Source organism: Cynoglossus semilaevis, chromosome 2 (assembly GCF_000523025.1).
Source record: "Cynoglossus semilaevis isolate Cse_v1.0 chromosome 2, Cse_v1.0, whole genome shotgun sequence".
Lineage (NCBI taxonomy): Eukaryota > Metazoa > Chordata > Actinopteri > Pleuronectiformes > Cynoglossidae > Cynoglossus > Cynoglossus semilaevis.
The window spans coordinates 10678184-10697259 of NC_024308.1; the positions used below are offsets into that span (position 1 = coordinate 10678184).

The 19076-nt window shown below is 46.1% G+C and overlaps 4 protein-coding genes and 1 long non-coding RNA gene across 8 annotated transcripts; 2 read left to right on the top strand and 3 right to left on the bottom strand.

The window, feature by feature from the left end:
* plppr3b (phospholipid phosphatase related 3b) lies at nucleotides 1–3490 on the bottom strand. The gene is made up of 8 exons (XM_017031368.2): nucleotides 3307–3490; nucleotides 2982–3093; nucleotides 2625–2810; nucleotides 2413–2539; nucleotides 2046–2241; nucleotides 1916–1973; nucleotides 1645–1818; nucleotides 1–1417 (listed from the first exon to the last, which is right to left on the bottom strand). The coding sequence occupies exons 2-8, from the start codon at nucleotides 3072–3074 to the stop codon at nucleotides 89–91; spliced, it is 2163 nt and encodes a 720-aa protein (XP_016886857.1). The 5' UTR covers nucleotides 3075–3093; nucleotides 3307–3490; the 3' UTR covers nucleotides 1–88.
* Nucleotides 3491–3876: 386 nt separating this feature from the next.
* On the bottom strand, nucleotides 3877–9424 carry med16 (mediator complex subunit 16). The gene is made up of 15 exons (XM_025063874.1): nucleotides 9254–9424; nucleotides 9055–9162; nucleotides 8726–8895; nucleotides 8368–8649; nucleotides 7709–7858; nucleotides 7424–7529; nucleotides 7181–7336; nucleotides 6774–6988; nucleotides 6482–6688; nucleotides 6137–6347; nucleotides 5030–5163; nucleotides 4756–4948; nucleotides 4432–4654; nucleotides 4244–4327; nucleotides 3877–4122 (listed from the first exon to the last, which is right to left on the bottom strand). The coding sequence occupies exons 1-15, from the start codon at nucleotides 9390–9392 to the stop codon at nucleotides 3993–3995; spliced, it is 2508 nt and encodes an 835-aa protein (XP_024919642.1). The 5' UTR covers nucleotides 9393–9424; the 3' UTR covers nucleotides 3877–3992.
* On the top strand, nucleotides 9037–9467 carry LOC112488320 (uncharacterized). Its single transcript, XR_003052270.1, has 2 exons — nucleotides 9037–9175; nucleotides 9279–9467. It is a non-coding gene; the product is annotated as an uncharacterized LOC112488320 (long non-coding RNA).
* Nucleotides 9468–10513: 1046 nt separating this feature from the next.
* stx6 (syntaxin 6) lies at nucleotides 10514–13535 on the bottom strand. Its single transcript, XM_008337371.2, has 8 exons — nucleotides 13325–13535; nucleotides 12709–12878; nucleotides 12513–12607; nucleotides 12375–12434; nucleotides 12188–12289; nucleotides 12009–12115; nucleotides 11686–11780; nucleotides 10514–11605 (listed from the first exon to the last, which is right to left on the bottom strand). The coding sequence occupies exons 1-8, from the start codon at nucleotides 13357–13359 to the stop codon at nucleotides 11529–11531; spliced, it is 741 nt and encodes a 246-aa protein (XP_008335593.1). The 5' UTR covers nucleotides 13360–13535; the 3' UTR covers nucleotides 10514–11528.
* Nucleotides 13536–14186: 651 nt separating this feature from the next.
* Nucleotides 14187–19074, top strand: LOC103398702 (ELAV-like protein 1). Of its 4 annotated transcripts, none has more exons than XM_008337412.3 (8): nucleotides 14187–14359; nucleotides 14845–14901; nucleotides 14979–15041; nucleotides 15128–15305; nucleotides 17505–17608; nucleotides 17885–18038; nucleotides 18104–18341; nucleotides 18443–19074. In XM_008337412.3, exons 2-8 carry the CDS (start codon nucleotides 14866–14868, stop codon nucleotides 18759–18761), a joined length of 1092 nt encoding a protein of 363 aa, XP_008335634.1. In that variant the 5' UTR covers nucleotides 14187–14359; nucleotides 14845–14865; the 3' UTR covers nucleotides 18762–19074. The 4 variants fall into 4 exon arrangements, with proteins under 4 accessions (XP_008335634.1, XP_008335641.1, XP_008335650.1 ...); XM_008337419.3 differs by having other exon boundaries at nucleotides 15134–15305; XM_008337428.3 differs by having other exon boundaries at nucleotides 14188–14359; nucleotides 18116–18341.
* The last annotated feature ends 2 nt before the right edge of the window (nucleotides 19075–19076 follow it).

A 19076-nucleotide genomic window follows, 5' to 3' on the forward strand; every position in this document is an offset into this window, starting at 1 on the left:
TCAGGTTTTCTGTGTGAAAAAAGTATTTTGTTCTTGTAAATGTGCTGCCCTCTGGTGGACACACTGGACACTTGCGATAATGAGAAGCCTAATTCTCCTTGAACCTCCGTCCTTGTGAACTGTTGTAGAAGTTCTCCTCGCTCTGGTTACGATCCAGCAGAACCAGGGCTGTCTTGCGTCTCATGGCCATTTCCCTGTGCTTAGCATCAACTGATGTCTCCACCTGTGGGTGAGGAGGGGGCGGAGCAGGTTCTGATTCAACAGCAACACGTGGTGAGGCAGATCGTTGTGGACGAAAGCTGCTGCCGCAAGCGGCAGAGTCTCCGCGGTTGAGAATATTAAGGTCGTAGGTGTCCCGTGAGTCCCGCATCCCATTGGACGCTCCTGCCCACTCCCATGGGTTCCCGTTACCTGCGAGGGTCGTTGTCTGAGGGGGGGGCAGGTTTGGGACCACAGGATGGTGGGGAGCATGGGCGTCCACTGTTACAATGCTCGAGGCATCCCGCTGCTGCTCCGAGGCGGGGGTATAGTGGGGGGAGTTGGTGGTAGAGGAGGCGGCTGAGCAGGTGGAGGTGGTCTCAGAGGAGGAGGAGGGCAGCAGGCCCTGCTGCTTTGACAGAGCAATGACCTGCATGAGCCGCGGCTGGTTGGCCGCAGTACGGGTCGCCACCTCACCGCTGGCCTTCTCCCGGATGGCAAGCCACTTGGCTCGTGTCACGGCGCTCTTTGGGGACACAGGTGGGGGTCCGGCTTCAGGAATATGTGGTGGACGAGGAGTTGCCACAGGTTTGGCTCCCCCTGCAGGGTTGTGGCTGCCGGTGGCCCTCCCGGTCTGTACAGTGGGTTGGTAAATGGGAGCTTGAGAACCATCGTCAGTGACTACGGAACCTCCCTCAGAACCGTCCTCACTGACTTCCTGTTCCACTTCGTCACGGACACTCAAACCTCGAATTTCAATGGACTTCTGCTTCCACTCCGACACCAGCTGCTGGGACCTCATTGGATCCACCGGAACCTGAACGGCCTTCAGACGACGCTGCACCAGTTGGGCCGGTTGCGTGGACTGGACCGGATCTTCTGGGAACCCATTGACGTTCATGCTGGCTCTGGGCAGGGTGTGGCTGAAGGTCAACATGGTCTCCTTCCCCATGGGGCTGCGTGGAGCCAACAGTTCCACGTCCACGCTCGCCCTCTTCAGGCTGCCCATGGAAACGTCCTCCCTCTGCAAGGGGGCCATGGGCGCGGGAGCGGCAGCTATCTCATCGTTGCTCTCTGAGGCAGAGGCCGGCCCCTTGTTGTAGACTGACTCATGACCTCGCTCTGTCAACGCTCGGAGAGGGTCTTCTTTGGGAGGTAGTGGGGGCGGGGGTGGAGTGATGTCATCAGAGGACTTGAAGTTAGCCACAGCATGAAATGCCTGAAGGAATAAAAATAGGAAAGAGATTCACATTCGCCCAGAAAAGGATATTCAACATGAGGTCCAGCTGCCCAGTCATGGTCCATAGAACCAAAGCCTCATAACCAGAACCAGTAACGAAATAGTTCTGGTTTACAACAGCCTACCTTTTTGAAGTTCCTGGTACTGCTACTAGTTTGAATGGTTCTCAAAGGAGTAAAAAGTGGTGCATTGGGTTCTAGTCTTACAAGGTAGGTGGCGATGAAAGCTCCAATCAGAAATCCTGCGTACACGTCGATGGGGTGACTGCGGTGCTGAGTGATCTGGGTCAGACCTGTCAGGGCCGCGGCGATGGCGAAGGCAAACACCAGGACAGGTTTGAGCAGCTTGGTGCTGTCTGAGATGGTGGAGTTAAAGTACATCTGGGCCGGACATACAGACAGTAGGTGGGGTTACTCGATGACATCACAGACGGACCTGATGACATCACAAACGGGGCCACAGCAGAAGTCTACTCACCGACACGTAAACCGCAGCAAAGGCGGAGAGAGTTGCATGTTGGGACGGAAACGTTTTCCTGTTGAAATAAAAAAAGAGGGGAGATGAAGAAGGGGGGGGGGGTGCGGTGCACGCATGAACGCACACTCACCTGGCAGCCACGATGGCGTGCTGGTCCTGTCCAGAACAGATGTCTTTGGTGATGTAAGGGTTCAGGTCACATGACACTCCGGCCTGGGTGTAGTTGGGTTTACAGACCGTCAGGAAGAAGGGGGCGTGGTATCCTGTCGACAGCTGGATGATGTCCGTCACCAGAGCAGTCGCACACAGACCAAACACGTGCACGCCTGATGGGCGGAGTTTGAAAGGTAAAAGGATGCGAGGGTAGGAGGGGTAGTCAGTAGGTGCTCCAGGAGGATGTGGAGGTCGGGGGTTAGGTCTACTCTTGGTGTGTGTGGGTTTTGGTGTACTAAGTGAAGCAAGCGTCTCAGGTGGAGGTGGTGGAGGAGGTGACATACCTACGAAGCGCACCGTCCTCCTCAGGAAGGAGTTGAAGTTGCAGCCCCCGGCGTTGATGCTGCCCTCCTGACGCCTCAGCTTCAGTCTGGACTGAAGGACGTAGATCACACCTTCAACCGCCATGATCTGACGGAGGACACAAACACACATCAGCTCCTCAGACCTCGCCCACACTCGCAGGTGTGGGTGTGGCCCAGTGACGGCGTGTTACCGAAGCAGCCGGAGCGGCGAAGGCCAGGCTGAGTAACATCAGCAGAGGGATCAGCTCGTCGCCTCCGTCCACGTACGGCATACTGAGGTCACGGTCGTGGCACCGGAACCCCACCTGGGCCGGCTGCAGGACGTCTGTCAGCTCCAGAAAGTACAGAGACACCATGGAGGATGCCACGATGGGCAGCTACACACACACACACACACACACACAGAGAGAGAGAGAGAGATATACACTGACACACATGTCCATAACAAAATCTTCCTGTTTGTGTATGTCTCATGTCTGTATGATAATGTATTAGTGTGGGGGTGTGTGTGTGTGTGTGTGTGTGTGTGTGTGTGTGTGTGTGCTCACCTCCACAAAGTAGAAACATGGTAACAGAGTCAGACTGTCCTTCACTGGTTTCTTCTTCATCTTTTCTGGAGTGTTCATCATCATCATCATCATGATTTTCCTCCTGATCAGCCTGAGACACACACACACACACACACACACACTGCGGTCAGTCTCAAATCTGTATCCGATTGTTTCGCACTGATGCGGAATTTTCTCTAATTACACACACACACACACACACACACACACACACATTACCAGATGCAAACACGCGCGCTCCGACACAAATGCACCCACACAGATCCTCACGCGCGCACACACATGTGCTCACGCACGCACGTACCTCAGATCGGTGATCACTTTGCGTCACGTTTCTCGCAGACGCTGCAGAACCCGCCGTCGTCCTGGTAACAGAAACTCGCACCTGGATTCGGTCCCGGTGCTGGTCTCGGTTTAGGTTTAGAGAGTTGGAGATGAGTGGGCGCTGCAGCTGAACAGATGCTGCTGCAGCACCGTTCGCGCGTGTGTGTGTGTGTGTGTGTGTGTGAGAGAGAGAAAGCAGGAGGCGTTCCCTCAGTGTCGGTGTGTATGGCAGGTGATTAGTGCCTTCTGCCTGATCAATACCCTGGTGTCAATGACACCAATTAATAATCAATAAGGTTCAGTTCAGTCAACTGTCTTCAATTCATTCATATCACAGTGGATTGTTTTTGTTCTAGAAACAATGGAGAGAATCTGTTACCATGACGACAAGAGACTGGGGGGACTACAGGGAGATCAGGAATAAACTGGGGGGGGGGGCTGGAGGAAGAGCAGGAGAACACAGTCTTTTTAAATCAGGGTTAAATTGAACACAAAAAGGAGGAGGAGTCAGGCAGGTGGAGAAACCGAGAAGAAGAAAAGTGAGAGGAGGTGGAGGTCAAGAGAAGAAGAGGAGTTTTATTTTGTCAACACTTTTATTACAAAATGATTTTTTCATCACCATTCAAACAAATTAAAACACTAACAGGAAGTAAAGGTCAGGTGATCTTAAGTGGGTGGAGCCGGAGGGATCCTCCTCCACAGACCTCCACACAGACAGTTTTTGATCCAACGCTGCTCCCACTGCTTCATGGCGTTGGTTTTGTTGGGAGAACGGAGCATGGTCACACAGCCACACCTAAACACACACACACACGCACACACTCTTTGATCTGATCCTCACATTTTCAGGAGGAATTTCAAATTTTAGCCCACAGTGATGTCATAAAGAATTGTGACATCACTTCCTGTGGCCTCACCTGGTGCAGGCTTTACTCTCCTCCGTGGGGCTGACTCCCATATGAACACAACGCAGGTTGTCCACCTTCTGAGAGCTGGAAGTCCTGAAAACACACACACACACACACACACCTATGTTAATATAAACAACCTGTGGTATTTTTTGGTGTGTTCTGTGTGTGTGTGTGTGTGTGCGCGCTGGTAGAACCTGGTGAAGACGTCCAGAGCTCCTCCTCCTCCTCCCCCTCCTCCGTGCAGAGACACAGCTTTTCCAAACTGCAGTCTGATTGGATGTTTTCCCTGCAGTTTGACGATGATGCCGTCGTTGATGGGCAGCCAATCCAGAGCCGGCACCAGCAGCTGACTGGGCAGCAGGCAGCACTCGTCGATCAAGGACTCGTCAGGCTCCTGGGCCGGACCGTCATCCCGGGCTGGGTCACAGAGGTTAGAAGTCAGGACAGATGTTCAAGAAACAACAACCTCAAGTCTGAAGTCAGCCATGATAACATCACAGCCCAGTCAGGTGACTTACAGCAGAGCCACAGCCTGGTCAGTAGTCTGAAGAGCAGCTGCAGACTGTCCTGGTTGTCAGACATGGCAGTGAAGGTGGGCAGGCACCCCGACTTGAACAGCCCCCAGATTCGGATCATCACCAGCATTTCTCTGAGCAGACCTAGAGAGGCTCCATCCCTCATAAAGCCGAAGCCTGGACGCACCATAGAGCCCTGCAGGAGGCGCCACATCACAGTTACCCATCAGCATAGCCTCAATCAGATTATTGATGGGGTGTGTCTATCTGACATCACCTGATTAGGCAGATTAGCCAGCAGGTAGAGGACGAAGTCTGCCACCCACTGGATGAGCTGCTGCAGTGACTGGAGCGGAGGACCGTCCAACACAAACTCCTCCGTTTTCAGGTTGAGCATCACCTTGTCAATGTCTGTGGAGAGATGACCAGCGGATTCATTACTGATGGATCCATATCAGCAGGAGGCCATGATGATGACCTCTCACCTTAGAACGACCACCTGTCCCACTTTACTTTGTATTGCACAGCAATTTTAGCCTTTGTCCCATGTCACACAAATTCAAGATTTTGTCCCACGCTTTCATTCAACATTACTTAATTGAAAATAAACATTTTTCTGTGCCTGGCTGTCAGTGCAGTCCACATCAATGATAGGTCACTTTGTGGATAAGGCGGTAGCTGACATGCTGTCAATCAAACTGCTGACTTGCAGCAATCTCACACACTTTAGCGTCTGAAATTGTAGAGCACAGTTGTTTTGATACAGTGAAGGCACCCAAGTGCAGTGTACCGAAAAAAAGAAGACGCCACCTTTGGGCGGAGACCGCTGGGTGGAGATTCTGAACCAGCATTCTGCAATTTGTGTAAAAACGTCTTTTCTGTCGGACCTGGTTGTGAATCTGATGGGAAACGACGCAGTTAAAATTACTGCAGTATGAACATTCATATCACTCTGCACACAGTGGTACATAGAGTTCAACAACGATGTAGAATATATATTCATGGACATTGAATCTTGTTATTTTCTAGGTTTTAACATTTGGTTGCTCTTCTGCTACCAGTGTTTCAGAAACGTGCTGTTCATAGTGCTGAGATGTGATGCAACATCTGGTTAGTGGCGCTGGGGTATTTCTATTTTTTATTTTCGTGTTTTGGTCACAGATGGCGATATAATCCATAGGAGTTGTTGGTTTTACAGAGACCTATTTACATTGAAATTGGAGTTCCATTAGACAACTCAGTCTAATGTAAAAGGTGAGATCCGTGCATTTTACTTGGTAAAAAAGGGTTGACTTTAAATGATTGCAGCTGTCCCTCATTGTCCCACTCAAACCTGCTACTGGTCCATCAGTTTGACGGTTTTGAGGTGGTCACCCTCTCTCACCTGTGTCTGTGTTCTTGGAGCAGATCTCACTCAGACGGTCTCCTGGACTCTTGTCAGGCATGTTGAGGACCAGTGGCCTCAGCAGCGACTTCAGGGTGGAGCTGATGGCCATCAGTAACAGTTTGGCGTGGAAGTCGCAGGCTCTCGCCGCTGTGGCCGTGGACAGTTTACACAGGGACGCCTTCACAGCCACGATTCTTGTGGCCAAGACCTGAACCACAGATTGAGAATTTAGATAGGTCTGCTGACCCACGAGCAGCAGCAGCGGTAACAGCATCATTAGCAGCAGAGTTAGCAAAGGTGCTGTGTCATGTCACATGACACCTCTCAGTCTCGACCTCTGACCTGCTGCAGTGCCTGGTTCTGCCTCATGTACTCCTCGTGCAGCTTCTCCACCAGGTTGTGGACCATGGTGGGCTGAACGTGCAGCAGGACGTCCCACCAGTCATAGCCCGTCACCATGCAGTACTCCAGCAGGAACAGCAGGTGGCGCAGCGTAGTGTTCATGTCTAGCACCTGGCCCATAGAGGGCGACACACGCAGCATGTGGAGCTGAGGATGGAAACACAGAGATGGGGTCATGTGACACAGCAGAGGTCAGTGGCAGAGGTCACCTGACTCGGCTTCATCTCCTCACCTTTCCGTGGTTGTCAACCCCAGCCAGAGCCAATGACGTCCAGGAGAATTGCAGGGCTTTGAAGTGAAGTGCGGGGCCTCCCGTTCTCTGCCGTTTGATGACCGCCTCATCTCCAGGTCTCTGATTGGATGACAGACCATGGAAAACACCCATGGTGTGGAGTGACAGACGGTGGAGGATCTGAATACTTCCATCGTGGAACGCTAGAGCCAGTCCTGAGGAATACCAACCAATTAACACTGACGCTTACATCAACAAACACAACGAGCGGCTTCATCATGTCCAAACACTGAGGCAACAGAACTGTGAGTATTGATCATTGCTAATCAGCTGATCATCGTTGGTCATCACACTGATCAAAGGTTCAAGTATGCTGATGATGATGTGTGGACAGGGCCTTCTCTCACCCAGTCCTGGAAAGAACTTAGTGTCTGATGCCACCTTCAGGTCAGTGTTGGAGATGGAAATGGGCAGTTTGGGCAGAGCCACGGCCGACACTCTCTCCAGGTCGTTGGTGGTGGTCAGGATCCTCCACTTCAGGATGGTGGGCTGCTTCTCCCCCACTGCACAGAAGGAGGAGGCAGAGTCAGAGTGTAAGTGACATCAGAGCCAGTACCAGAGTGACATCACAGATGAACATCAACTCCTACCGACTGGGGAGCGATGCTGGAAGATGTTGTTGACAGGAAGTCCCTCCTTCCTCAGAGACCAGCATTCTACAATGCTGCCACTGTGATTGGATGCACACAGGAGCACCTGTGAGAGAACACACATGCACACACACACATTTTATGACCAGAACACAAATTAAAGCCTCTGCTGGTCAGGGGCAGTATTACATCCTTGACTGCACTTCAAGTGAGGTCCATTAAACTGCTGCCTCTGGTCTACTCCTCAGGTGTGACCATTGCCCTCGAATCTCCTCTCACTGTTACCTGCTCAGAGTTTTCTCTGGTCAGGAACCTGAGCTGCGTCACACTGGGATACTTCTCTTTCCTCAGCGGGTCGGTGGTGCAGCGCAGGAAGAGCGACGGCAGCAGCTCTGTGTCGATACGACACTTCTCACTGACCACACTGACCACCACCTAAAAAACACACACACACACACACATCAGGCTGAGGTTCCAGAGGGTTAGGGCTGCAGCAGTCCTGGTTCCTGCAGTGTGATCTTCAGGTCTCATCTAAGAGGAGCTGGTCAGGTGACCTTAGAGCTGAGGTTGGACCACTGCAGCAGCACAGGGAGTCAGTGGAGGAGGACAGAACAGGAGAACATGTTCTTAACTTCAAGTTCCTAAAAACCATCACCAGACGAAAGGCTGACAGTTAAAACTCTGAGGGTCCTGAAGTAGAGAGGGTCTCTCCAAATGAATGAGATGTGATGGAAATCTGGGCGGTTCATGTGACCAATGACATCCACTACAGTAGGGGGGGTTCTCACGTCTCAAAACAGGTAACCAGACATAAGGAATTCTGGTGCTAAAAAGACCATGCGTCAGACCATGGTGAAGTGGGTTGGACCAGAAAGTTGTTTGTAGCTTAAGCTTTATTTTAAAAAAGTGTGGGTGCCCGCCTTCATCCCCCGGAGAACTCTCACCTTGTAGAACTGGACCGGTGATGTGCTGCTGCCGTCAGTCGCTGCCACTACAATATTTCCTCCTCCTGTGAAGGCAATGTCGGCCAGCGCCACCCGTCCTCTCAGTCGACACAGACTCTCGCTGGCTGTCAGCAGAGCGCCACCGGGTTTCATTAGTGATACGGTGACCAGACCACTGACTGTCACCGCCAACCAGCCCTCCATTGGCTTCCCACCGAACAGAGTCATGGATGGAGAGAACTTCACACGAGAGAATTTCTCACCAAAGTTGGTAGAACCGGACTAGGAGCAGAGAGAAGAAAGCTTCACTCATGAGTTCACAGGGAGTTCAGCGGAACAACCGTGTTGCCGTGGTTACCATCTCCACATGCAGAGCCAGTTTAACGCCGTTGTGCAGCCAGCTCAGAGCCACAATGGGGTCTCCTTCCAGAGAACTGGACAGAACAGACTCCCAGCTGTTCACCAGGTGATCTGACATGGCCCAGCACTTAATCTGACCGTTACCATCAGCTGACAGCAGACGAGAACCTGAAAGACAGAGACAAACAGCTGCTGTTGTTTCAACGCTGATGATTAAGAGTTCAGTCTCTGGACAAAATCTGGGATTCAGCCAGACTTGATAATCTTCCAGTCTGGACCCTGGTCTCTCTCACTGTAGTTTTGCTGAGTAAAGAACAGAAACGTCACCTGAGTGATCCCACTCCAGACAGGAAATGACCTCAGAGTGTCCAGAGCTGATGGAGTAAACATCCCAGGGGTGTTCAGTGTCAATGATATGAATCATGTGACTGACATCTGCAACACAGAGGTAACACTGTTAACTTCACCACCTGTAGCAGGGTATGATGACGTCATCAAGACGTATGATTCTGTATGTGTTTTGTACCTTTGTCTTCTTCTTCGTTCTTGAGGTCAGTGGTAAAGGCCACCAGGTTCCTACAGGACCAGGAACATACCAGCGGGATTGAGGGACAGTGTGTGCTCTTCTGACGTTTGTCCCACTCGCATACATATGCCAATTCCATGACGTCACCACAGAAGTCCCTCACTGGTGAGACGTCTCATCCAGAGATGCACAAGCGGATTGAACAGCACACAATCTGTGTGTTATGAACAACAGAAACGATTAAGCGTTGTTTTTGAATGACAATGTTTAGTCGGGATCAACAAATATAAATTTTCTGTGCTGGAAAAAAATCACAGATTTTTGCTAGAGAGTAAGTCTCGGGCAAACTACACCTTTCAATTAATTTCCCCGGAAATTATACACCTTCCTATTCTGATTGTGTTAGGTCGTTGTACCCATCAGTTAGCCACTAGCTTAGCATTTCTTCTTTTGTTTATCGTAATGCAAATTCTCAAATAAAGCAATCAACCCAAGCCTATCGCATTGCCTTAAAATGAATATCTAAATGTAAAGATAGCCGTCGGTTTATTCTGATAAGAAGAAATGCAACATGGTTTATGAAGCAGACTTACAAATAAACCGCTTCAGTTCATTTGGTTGACTTGAATAAGGACCCTTGCGTTAAAGGTGTCCGTGTAATTGCCTGTTTGAAAATATAAGCATTGCCTTGTGGCTGATTTACACTTCATAGTTAACAATTACAAAACCACTGACGTGTTTTAAACATTTTATATTACACTATTAAAATCCCTTTAAATGCCTACTTTAACAACAGATTCATAACATTTTTCTAAAGGAAACGTTAAAGGTCGAGTGTCATAAATTTCATTAGATTATATTCTGGTAATAATTTAAAGACACTTTGATATCCTTAATAAGAGTTTCCATTCCCTATTTAATTTCTTAATAGGAGTTGGAAAAAAATGACATATTATTTGGAACAGTGGTATGATGGGACTCCAGGTTGTCTTAAAACCTTGTGGCATTTCATTTACTTTTCTAACATTTATATTGGTAGAATTTCAATATTAATGTAATTTACTTAAATATCTATTTATTATAAAGTGTACGACATAACCAAATATGAAACTCTTTCTTAATTATTGGTTATTTATCTGTTTATCTTAACAGTTGGTAAGTAAAAACAGAGAAGCACACTGAAGTAAACACTCCTGATCCTGTCAATCCATAAATACCAGACTCAGAAAGAGTTCAAACTGAACTTTGACACAAACATAGTTTTTAAATTCTGGTTTTATTTACTGGAAATAAAACTTAGCTGCAGGTGAAAACTGACCAGTGATCTGTCAGTGTTTAACACTACTGAACAAACTGATCGGTGATCAATAACACTTGACCTTCATGTTGTGACACATATTTTTCTTTGTTGTTTCAGTTGAATAAAAACTGAACCAGAACCAGTTTCAGTTTCTTTGTTTCTATTGAACAGGAAATGTTTCTTCACCTCGTACCACAAACAAACAAACAAACGTCCTTGTTCTGCTTTGTCTTCAATCAGCAGCAGTAAGATGATAAATAATTTGATCAGTGATCAATCAGTAAAGAAACACATAAATACAGAAAGTAAAAACTTAAACGTAAACCAAGTTTAAAAAGAACTAACACTAAATGGGTTTACAGAGAAAAACAAACACAGACTTAGTGTTCAACTTGAGTTTAAATAAAACTGAACTCTGGAGCAGACTAATTCGGAGGATTATTGTAAATAAACTTAGATTAAACTGTTCAAGAAAAGGTCAGGATTAACTAAGACTGGAGTGTGAATTATCATGATTAAACAACTATGTCAACAAAGTTATCATGGTTGAACAAATACTAATCTGAACTTCACCAGGAACAAGCCTGGATAAAATCAAGTTAAAACCAGGAAGAAATAAAAGTTAAAACGAGACTGAGGTCCAGACCATTCACCTGTAAAAGTGAGAGAGAGAGAGAGAGAGAGAGAGAGAGAGAGATTGAAGTGGAGTTTAACAGTTCTACTGGTTCCACTGTGTAGTCAGTGGTTCTACTGGTTTTAGGTTCAAGTGAAACCAGCTGAGTTCATCAGCCTCCACTGAAATGATGTGACCTGGTACAAGTGAAGGTTTAATGTTTAAGGTTTAAACACAGTGTGAATGTGGACCAGGGTCTAGGAAAGTCCAGGAGAGTCTGAAGTCCAAATGACCCCAGGAAGTCCAGATTCTTCTTGTCAATCAGAACCACGTTTAGTTGAAATGGTTTGGTTCTGATCCAATCACAGGATGAAGAAAAGGAGGAGGATGACAAAGAGGATGGCGAGCAGAACACCGATCGCACACCACTGACGACGATCTGTGAGGACAGGATGAGTTAAACAGAGTTAATCCTGACTCTGGAGTTTGGAGAATGAACCATGAATGAACTAATCTCACCGCTGGTCATGTGAGACACCTTGGCCAGTTTCTTCATCACGTTGTCCAGTCTGGATTGAGTATTGTCCATCTCATGACCAAAGTCGTCCAACATCCTGTGGAGACAACGGATAACCTGAGCCTAATGTACTGAGCTAATCTATGATGTCATAATCTAATCTATGATGTCATAACTTCAGAGGTGATAAAAGAGGAACAGGGTTCAGACAGGCAGGTTTGGACCAGAACTTTGAATCTAAACTGGTTTTATAATCACTGGCTACGGAATGGGTTTGAACTGTGTTTTCTTCGGTTGACGTCAGGTTTAACCACAGAGCTCTTACACAGCCTGCTCGTCCAGCTCCATTCCGATACGCTCTGACATGTTCTTCAGAACTCCGATTGTTCCCGACACCAGCTCCAGCTGCTCATCCTGCTGCTCTGCAATTAGCTGGTCCACAAAAAACATGTGACATCAGCACAAAGAGATGACATGCTATGATGATGACGGGCTTTAGTGTACCTGCTGCTGTGACTGCTGCTCCTCAATGAACTGAGAGTTAGCGTTCTGCAGCTGCTGATCCAGACGCACAAACTTATCAGGACCAGGCCGCAGCGTCGGCACCTGAACCGGTATCAAACCAACCAACATTAATGACCTCATGTGATGAGTGTTTGTAGAACGTGTGTGTGTGTGTGTGGTTTGTTGCCTGTTTGTTCTTCTTGTCCACTAATGCAGCAGCTGGACTGGACATCTGCTCCTTCATCAACTACAGACACAAATCCAACCTGTCACTTACACAACCAACCAGATAGCTGATTGATCAGCCAATCATAACGGCCTGTACCTTCAGTGTCTCTCTAGTTTTGCTGATGAAGGCTTTCCTCTTTGACAGCTCTGGGGCGTCCAGATTAAACTTCCTGGGATTCGACTCCACGATGCTTTCAATGAAAGTTAAGGACAAAAAACAGAAATGTCAGGTGGAATTGATGACATCATCAACACTGTATGACCTCAGCACAGGGGTCCCATCAAAAGGATATTGACAGTCTCGTCCAGGTCCTCCAGGTCCCACTCGATGGAGCGCAGGCTGTTTCTGAGCTCATTGGTGGTCCAGTCCATTTCCTCCTTGGAGGCTCCACCTCCTTCCTGCACCAGCTCGGTCCATCTGTGATGGAGGCTCTGTGCTGCGTTCACTGCTTTCTCCACCTCCCTGTAACACAGCAGCAAGCCGTCAACAAAAAAGTAAAAAAGTCCAACTTACACCCTGATGTCATGGACCAGCAAGACACCTGGTCAGCCTGCCCCCGGCGGAAAGAGATAAAAGTTTAATCACAGATACATTTTTGGAATGTATAAAATACGTCCAACTGGGCTTCCACAGTTCGCATGCAAATTTGTGTATTAATTATTGTGTAACAGAGTCTGTAGCTGTGTTGCTAAAAAGTTCATACTCCTTCCAATGTCCGCCTGGCGCAGTTGTTTTTAAATGTCTTCATGAGATTTATAAAAACAACAGGTTAGCAGACTAGCTGACTACTTAACGAGAACGACTGAGTGTGTATGTGGAGGAGTGTTAGCTTCCGATCTGCACTCTTCTCCATCTCAAGCTGACACTAGCTTCAGTTAGCTCTGAACCCGCTAGCTCCTTGTCTTTACCCCTTAACGACGAAGAACGGATCTTCCATTGACATGGTTCTGGTTCCTGTTTAGTCTCCGCCAGCTTCCATGTCTTACAGCGACCCGCTCTCTGGTGTTTCCATTGCTTTTATTGATGGTTATAATTATGATTTTGTCTTTGAGCGGAGCTGATGCTTTGTTTACAGCTGCCACGGCTTCCGCAGCGGAAGTCGTATCTGACGTCAGAGAAACGTAAACTTGACGTAACGATAACTAATCATTGGGTGTAAATAAGTCGGATAACAAAAAAATGTTTTAAATGTTTGCTTTTGTTTTAATACATTTGTATGTTCGAAATATTATAATTATGAAATTACTTGAGTAAGATGTGTTATGTTTCCGTTTAGGCCCCAAATCCAAAGGGCTGCTCATCAGAGAATCAGGGGCAGGGGCGTTGCCAGAAATTCTGGGGGCCATGGGATGATATGACAAAGGGCCCCTACATGTACGTTTAAGTTGATTCTATAGTTTCTGGGCCCCTATTAGTCAGGGGCCCTTGGAATCGGAACTCCAGTTTATTTATTTTTGTTTAACAGAGCTTATATTTGGATCTAAGCCAATTTAAGTTATCATTCACGAATAAAGAAAGACAGAATAATAGATAATGCATAGATAATAATAGTTCATCAATCTGAAAGAAATTTGTAATAATTCTGAGTCTTAAAATCATATACAGTACTTCAACCACGAACACGTACGCGTTTGCGTACAATCCACATTATTGATAGGACAGGCCCTAACCAAGCTGGCCAGTAAAAAGGATTTTAGAAGCCGCCCTCCCCTGATGTCATTCAACCCGCTGATAAATTATGTAACCTCGCGAGCCTTTAGTGTTAACGTGACTTGGTTTCCTTTGTGCGTGACACAGTAAGCGGCTAACGGTTAATGGTGTGGGATTCGCCCTGTTAGCTTAGCAATCTGAAACGTCGTCGAAGAAAAGAAAATAACGTTACAATTTAAAAAAACTCAAACAAACAAGCGAACGCCGAGTTCTTTCCCCTGACATCTGCCGAGGTAAGAATATTCTGCATTTACTGCTACCATGTACTGTAGCCGTTTACCTTCAGCAGTAGGAACACGCGGCTAGCCCGCTGCTAGCGTCAGCGCTTTGTGTTAACGTAAAAATCGCATGAAACCGCGCAATTTCAAGCAAAAGTGTGCGTTTAAAATGTTTAGACTTTCTTTAAATATACAATGACAATGAGTCAGAAAGGGCAAAACCACCCTACGTGACTGTGACCTCAAAAGATCGAAAACATTACGGCTGATTTCAAAAGATGTTATTTTAGAGCTGTTTTATTGTTTTATGCAAATACCGCTCACAATTTTAGACAATTCAATATAAAACCCTACACACACAAATGGTATGACGTGGGATCAATATAGTACACATTTATTTTTTAATTTTATTTTGCGTTATGAAACTATTAGCCTCCAAGTGGATACCAAATCTTTGTGCAAAATGAGATCTGCTAACAAAATGGATGTCCATCACCTAGGCACAGTGACCAGACATTTCGATGGCTCTGAGACGAGGACACATCCGGTACCTGAAGGTGAGTCCAGGGATTATTCTGATCAGAATGACCCTCTCCCCCCACAGGACCATCAGCTCTTTCATTTGTTCTTTAAGGTGTGTGAAGTTCAGGCATCGCAGAATGACGTCAGAGATGCCGCAAAAGGAGCTGTTGCTACAGTGAGTTCTTCTTCCTTTTACTGACCAACAATGCTGACATATTTCAGAGATCGTTAGACGTGTGTGTGTGTGTGTGTGTGTGTGAGATGCAGGATATGTACAACAATGGTTTTGAGGATCAAATGATGGAGGAGGACGACGACTCTCGCACCAACCTGATCGTCAACTACCTGCCACAGAGCATGAACCAGGACGAGCTGCGGAGTCTGTTCAGCAGCGTTGGTGACGTGGAGTCAGCCAAACTCATCCGCGACAAAGTGACTGGTAGGTCCCCCTCCCCACACGCAGATTTACTACACTGTGGAAGCATGTTGCACTTTAAATGTGGTACCACTGCATGAAAATACTGTGGTGGTGCTGCATTGAGTGTACAACAGAAGAAACACACCTTACTGCTGCAGTACCACAGAACACCTGTAGGTGTATTCGTCTCTTCTGGACAGGCTACATTGGTATGAAATGCAGACTAAATACAAATACCAGTCAGTTCTATCTGAGAGATACTACTTTAATATTCGTCATGCACTTTTTTTTAGCATCTTTAGTCATATTAGCATTATTGGCACTTTACCATTGACCCTTTCCCACTGTGGGCTTCTACTCCTGTGATTGTCTTTTTTTCTATAACCAGCTGATTTGTTGTTGTTTTTTTCTTTCTATTTTCATATAAAAATAACTGACTTACAGTCGGCCCAATATTTCTTTTTTTTTTTTTGCACTGGCTTTTTTGTCTTGGACCAGCTGATTATTTTCATACAATACAATGATTTTATCTAAAGATAAGTGTAAATGTCATTAATGTCTGAAATTATTTTTTCTGATGAAAAGTTTATTGGTTTTGCGTTTTTGATTCTCATTTTAACTGGTTTGAAACACAGTAAAACGATTAATAAAATATTGTTAATATAAAGATAAAAGGTCTAAATATGGCAGCTATATATGAAGACATGGTGGAACTAATGATGGAAGGATATTAGCATGAGCTCAAATTTGGCCTCTTGATGATCTGAACATCTCCAAGAAAATTAGTATGTAACCAGTATATCAGCGTTATTGGCATCTCGGACAAATCTGTCATGTTTTTTGTAATTATGTTTTCTTTTTTTATCCACAAGTAAAAACAACTGAAACAGTAACATCTGATTAAATGGTTCTGGTGATGTAAGCCTAATTAATATAGCATTATTAGCATTGTGGCATTATAGTTTATATTGTTAGCTAAGTTATTAGCCTTGTTAGCATTTTTTTCTTACAAAGATCAGCTGATTGTTTTTTTTAACAAATGTAACTTTTTTAAAGACAATTCTGTGATTTCCTTTTTGTTTGTTTGTTTTTCTAACTCAATGTTTTTTTCCTCTGAACTGTTGTACTTTTGTTTTTCAGTTACCATGACGAGCAGAGTCTTAACAGTACAGAACAAAGACACAGATTTTGTTTGTTTTAAAGTTACAAGATTCTGTGATGGATTTGATTTTTGTACTAGTTTCACTGGCTTCTCGTTGACATACACCTCAGTATGTTACACTCAGACAAACGGCTGTAGTCTTACCTGGACAAGTTTGAACAGAAGTGTCACCTGATATCACTATGACATGTCATCAGCTGATTTTACACTTGTCGGTACTCTGCTGATACAGTTACACCTGTTTGTCTGAGTATAAAAAAATTAGTATTTAATATTCTGAACACTTGCAGGTCTAAATTGCTTGTCATTTTTTTTAACTGGATGAAAATGTCTGAAAATGTTCACGTTCTGATCAAAGACAGAAAACCCCCACCTGAGGTTAGAGTCTGCTCTCTGATTGGACACCCGGATCATGTCGGTCATGTGACAGGCGGTCAGTCCGTCTTAGTGGTCCTTCCTTCTATGGCCAGTGTTTCACTGAGTAAAAAGAGAACAAAATGACTTTTCTCTGATTCACTCCAGCCTTGGGTTCAGGACATTATTCTGGGTTTGGTCAGAACTGTTTGTTTTAGTGGTGTCACAGATCGAAGACCCTTACACAAAAACTTTGACACCCTTTCTGTTTAGGAAGATAAATGCCATCTAGTGTTAGTACTTAGTAAGTCAGAACTCATTTTTCTGAACACTGAGTGAAAACAGTACTTAAACCAGTCCAACTGTTAAAACAAATGTATCAAATGTACCGTTAACAAAATGGCCAAATGTTAGTGCACAAACGGATCAGGTTTGCAGTCAAAGAAACTCAAATGGTAAACACTGACAGCTAGCGGCTATAAGCAAATTAACGGAGAGTTAATTTTATAAAATTAAATCAACCACAAACTGTGAGGTGTTGTTTTACTTTGTAAACAAAGATCTGACAGCAGTGCCTCATTGGTCTGTTAACGGTCTGTGACACCACTACTACGTTTGTTATTTTGTGGCGCTCAAGCCTTGCGTGCGTTTGGCGCCGGCTGCTGTTTTATTTTGTTTGTTGTTTTTTGTTTGTGTTTCTCTAGGCCACAGTTTAGGTTACGGCTTTGTTAACTTTGTTAACCATATTGATGCTGAGCGAGCGATCAGTACGCTCAATGGCCTGAGGCTACAGTCTAAAACCATCAAGGTAACGTGGCTCACACATGTAGAGGGCGCTGTCGCTCACCCACCGAGGTATTTTCACTCTGACCGTGTCTTTAATGCTTTTATTTTCAAAACAAACCTTGTTTGTGATTTTTTTTTTTTAACTTTTTTGGATAAACAAGTGTTTGTTGTTATTTTCACACAGTAAATGTTTGGCTCATATAAATTGTTTTTCTTTTTTTTTCTTTTTTTTTTTTTAAGCTGTGTAGCGTTGCGTCGACCAACTCACAGTTGCTCATGTATTCTTTGACGTTTGCAGGTGTCCTTCGCACGGCCGAGTTCAGATATGATCAAAGACGCTAACTTGTATATTAGCGGTCTGCCACGCACACTAACGCAGCCTGAGCTGGAGGACATGTTCTCACACTACGGACATATCATCAACTCCAGGGTGCTGGTGGACCAGGCCTCAGGTCAGTCATCTGATTGGCTTACCAATACACCACCCATCAGGTCTGTCCATGCTAACCCTCCCTAGTTTGTTTAACAGGTTTGTCTAGGGGTGTGGCCTTCATCCGTTACGATAAGCGATCCGAGGCCGAGGATGCTGTCAAGCACATGAATGGGACCACACCGCCGGGCACCGCCGAGCCAATCACAGTAAAGTTTGCTGCAAACCCAAATCAGACCAAGATGTCTCAGGCCAGTTCTCAGATGTATCACGGCCAATCGCGTCGCTTTGGTGGACCGGTCCATCACCAGGCCCAGAGATTCAGGTACCAGTCCTGCTGTCACTTCCTGTTAGTGCATTTCACGACGGGACTCATCTTTAAGTGATTCCTTAGGATTGGTTCTTAACTTGTTGAACCATTTCTAGGTTTTCTCCAATGAGTGTTGACCACATGGGTGGAGGTGGCGGGGTCTCAGGCAACTCCGCCTCTGGTTGGTGCATCTTCATCTACAATCTGGGTCAGGATGCTGACGAGGGGATTTTGTGGCAGATGTTCGGGCCGTTTGGGGCAGTGGCCAACGTGAAGGTGATCCGAGACTTCAACACCAACAAGTGCAAAGGCTTCGGCTTCGTCACTATGGCCAACTACGAGGAGGCTGCCATGGCCATCAACAGCCTCAACGGCTACAGGCTGGGGGACAGGGTTCTGCAGGTGTCCTTCAAAACCACCAAGGGGCCCAAGTAGAGAGAGGAATTATGTTATGTTTTGCATGCTCATTTTCTACAACCTCACTTGTAAAATAACAGAAGTTTCATGTGGTATTTCCAGGTCAGTGTTTAGTTCCTATCAGTGTCAGATGATTGACAGCTGTCTAGACCAGTGGCATGTAGTGGGTGGAGCCTGGGATGTTTTTATTTCTGAAGGTTTTACATCATGTGATTTTATTTTTCTATTTCAGTTTGTTCAGTAATAAACGTTTGTTTACTGTGACGTTCTTTTCCTGGTTCTCACCTGAACCTTGGCTCCAGACATCACAGAACGCAGACACGTCCTACAATA